Source organism: Lupinus angustifolius, chromosome LG17 (assembly GCF_001865875.1).
Source record: "Lupinus angustifolius cultivar Tanjil chromosome LG17, LupAngTanjil_v1.0, whole genome shotgun sequence".
NCBI lineage: Eukaryota > Viridiplantae > Streptophyta > Magnoliopsida > Fabales > Fabaceae > Lupinus > Lupinus angustifolius.
In genome coordinates, this window is record NC_032025.1 from 4,189,697 (window position 1) to 4,192,671 (window position 2,975).

Below are 2,975 nucleotides of genomic sequence, written 5' to 3' on the forward strand. Positions count from 1 at the left end.
GAAATCGATGTAATCAAATTTACAAAAATATCAATAAAATTGCATAGATTACCCAACATTTATATCCACATAAAACTATAATAAAAATAAAAAATTGATTGAGAAGAAGACAAATAAATGAGTTGTAGAACTAAAAAGTGGTTAATGCAATAATTTTGATGTATACATAAAATTAATTAAAATAATAATAACATAACAATCAAGGTTAAAATAAAATGAATAAGTTATAATTTTTTCATTCATATTAATTAAAAAAACATTTTTATGCAGAAATCAATTTTATCAACTTTAAAGTTTAAGTTTAAATATTAATTGGAAGAAAAATAATTCATAGTAATTATTAACACACAAATAAAACATATAATTTAAAGTCTTTTATAGAGTTGTTTTAATTTAAAGACCTACCTGAAAATTCCTTAACGCATCGAAATTAGTTTAACTTGCTAACTTTCACAATTTGATTATAAATTGTCATATATATTTTTTATTTATAGTATTAATTTTGATTCTATCTCATCCATCATTTTCCTTATTACTCACACTCACATAAATTGTGCAAGAAGTGCGCAATGTCATTCCCGTTAATATGTCTGGAAATAGGAATAAAATCGTAAATGTCACTCCCCCTTCGAAGGGACTGAGCAAACCATTATTCAAAACGCGGCGTTTTGTTCCCTCAATTATCTCTAACTACTATTAACCCATGTTAACAAATAAATCTCGAAAACACCCCACGATGTTAACCATGGTTAACTCATCTCCTGATACCCAAACCCACGCCTTTTAAAATCCCAACCCCACCCACTCATAGAAAACCTACCAGAAAAATAAAGCGACTGAAAAATAAAGTATCTATTTTCTACCGAAAAGAGAGAGAAAGGGGAAAGAAAGAAAATGGCGATGTACCTTGACGAAGAAGAGGTTTGGAAGTGTCCCAAACACCCATCGAAACGACGACGTAGCGGAATCTGCTCAACTTGCCTTCGTGACCGCCTCGTTACTCTTTGCCCTGACTGTGCTAAAGTGCGCCCCTGCTCTTGCTGCCCCACCAGCTCCTCTTCTTCCACGTCATCATCTTCGTCGTTCTCACGGTTCTCTTTCGCTGGCGACGGCGGTGGTAGCGTTGGCCGCATACATAGCCTCATCGAGAGCGAGCCAAGTCTCCGAAAATCGCGCTCCGTGGCGATTCCATTTCTACGATCGCGGTCGAGATTCTCCGGCATCGGCGGCAGTTTCGATATCGACGGCGCCGTTAGGGATTCGCCGGCGCTGAATAGGCGCGGGTCGTCGAGGTCGTTTTGGTCCGTGTTCAAGTCGCAGAAGAGTAGCCGGGAGCAGGACTGTGATGCAAAAAAGGCGTTGACGGAAGTTAACGACGGCGATTTGAGTAGTAAGGCGGTGATGGCGAGGTCTAGGTCGGTGGCGGTTTTGTCAGGTTCCGGCAGCGGTGACGGTGAACTGAGAGGGAAAATGAAAGGAAGAGGGTGGTTCTTTCCGAGTCCGATGAAGGCTTTCCGGAATTCAAAGGTTTCTAAAGTTGTTCAGGAGCGTTCTCCTTTGTATAGAGGTTGAAATTTTGTAGAGATGCTCATAACAATATAATAACAATAGCCCTTTATATTTTAAATCAATAACAACAATAATTATTTATCTTTTATGTTCTCTTGATCATAATCTTCATTCTTCACCATAGTACTAATGTTATATGCCTTATGCACATGTCATTCAATTAGGGTTTGGTTATGATTTCCAAAATTAATAGTTTTACTAGATGTTCATCCGAGTTTGTGTCCTATTTGGCTTTTTGCCTCTTTGTATTATTAAACTTAAGCTTATTTCATATTTTACATAAATTTGGGATTGTTATTAATATTAATTTTGGTTAGTGTTTTATTCATCTCTATGATAGGAGTAGTGATATGATTTTTATATGATATGAAAGGCATAAACAGTTTTTACTTTAGTTGGCACAATTGCTGTACTACATGGTTGTGAGCTTTAACTGCCTTAGAAGTTACAAATTCATGCAATTGATTTATCGTTATTTGATATGTTTGGTCCCACTAACATGTGGTTCCTCGCGGATTAACTAGACAATATTTTAGTTCTTTTCATACTCTTTTGTTTTTATTACTGAATGAATTGGGCATCAGAATACGAGAACGGGATGTTTGAATTTGTTCCAGCAAGAATTGAGAATCTGGGAAAATTTAGTAGTACGATTAAATCTTTAATTATGAGTGTTTATCACGACAAGAGGAACGGAGTTGATTCTTCTATGCAATCACTGTTTACTCGTCAATGTTAACAACTCTGTAATCTGTATCACTTCAATTTTTCTGTAATTATTTTTTGTTCTTTTTCGTTAATTAACATATCATGTGCTTTCTATATCATTGGCAGCGTTTGCCACATAAATTTGGTCCAGTACTTTTGCGGCACGTGAGAGGACGTAGTGTCAAACTTTAACAACCATTGTATTTAAAAATAAGAAATGTAATATATATATATATATATATATATATATATATATATATGTTATACTCACTATTGTAAAATTTATATTTTTTCCATCTAAAATAATAGCCTACTCATTTCTTTGGACAAGTTGAATGATTTTTTTGTTTCTATTTATTTTTAATAGTATACTATTTGTTATTTTAATATCCTTCATATTTATTTCTGTATTGATTCATTCAAATAGTAAAATGAGTTAAAGACCACGTTGAAAACTGATATATTAGGGGGGAAATACAATAAATATCATAAATATAAACATCACACTTATTAAGTGGTAATTTTAAAATGTGATTGGAAAAAAGGGTAAGGAAGTTATATTATATAAACTCATCCTGCTTAATGATTAGACTTAGTGATGATAGACAGAAGCAAGATAACCCTCTTAGAAAACTAGTTAAAATATATATAATTTCGCAATATAGACATATTTACCTTTTTAAACTGCTTTCCCTCAT

At 33.7% G+C, this 2,975-nt stretch overlaps 1 protein-coding gene across 1 annotated transcript; it reads left to right on the top strand.

Annotated features, from left to right (window-relative positions):
- LOC109330514 lies at nucleotides 805-1,835 on the top strand. Its single transcript, XM_019564723.1, has one exon. It carries the CDS (start codon nucleotides 895-897, stop codon nucleotides 1,570-1,572), a length of 678 nt encoding a protein of 225 aa, XP_019420268.1. The 5' UTR covers nucleotides 805-894; the 3' UTR covers nucleotides 1,573-1,835.

What these genes read in the sequence shown, in the direction of transcription:
- LOC109330514 (XM_019564723.1), top strand. Translation starts at nt 895, where the DNA reads ATGGCGATGTACCTTGACGAAGAAGAGGTTTGGAAGTGTCCCAAACAC.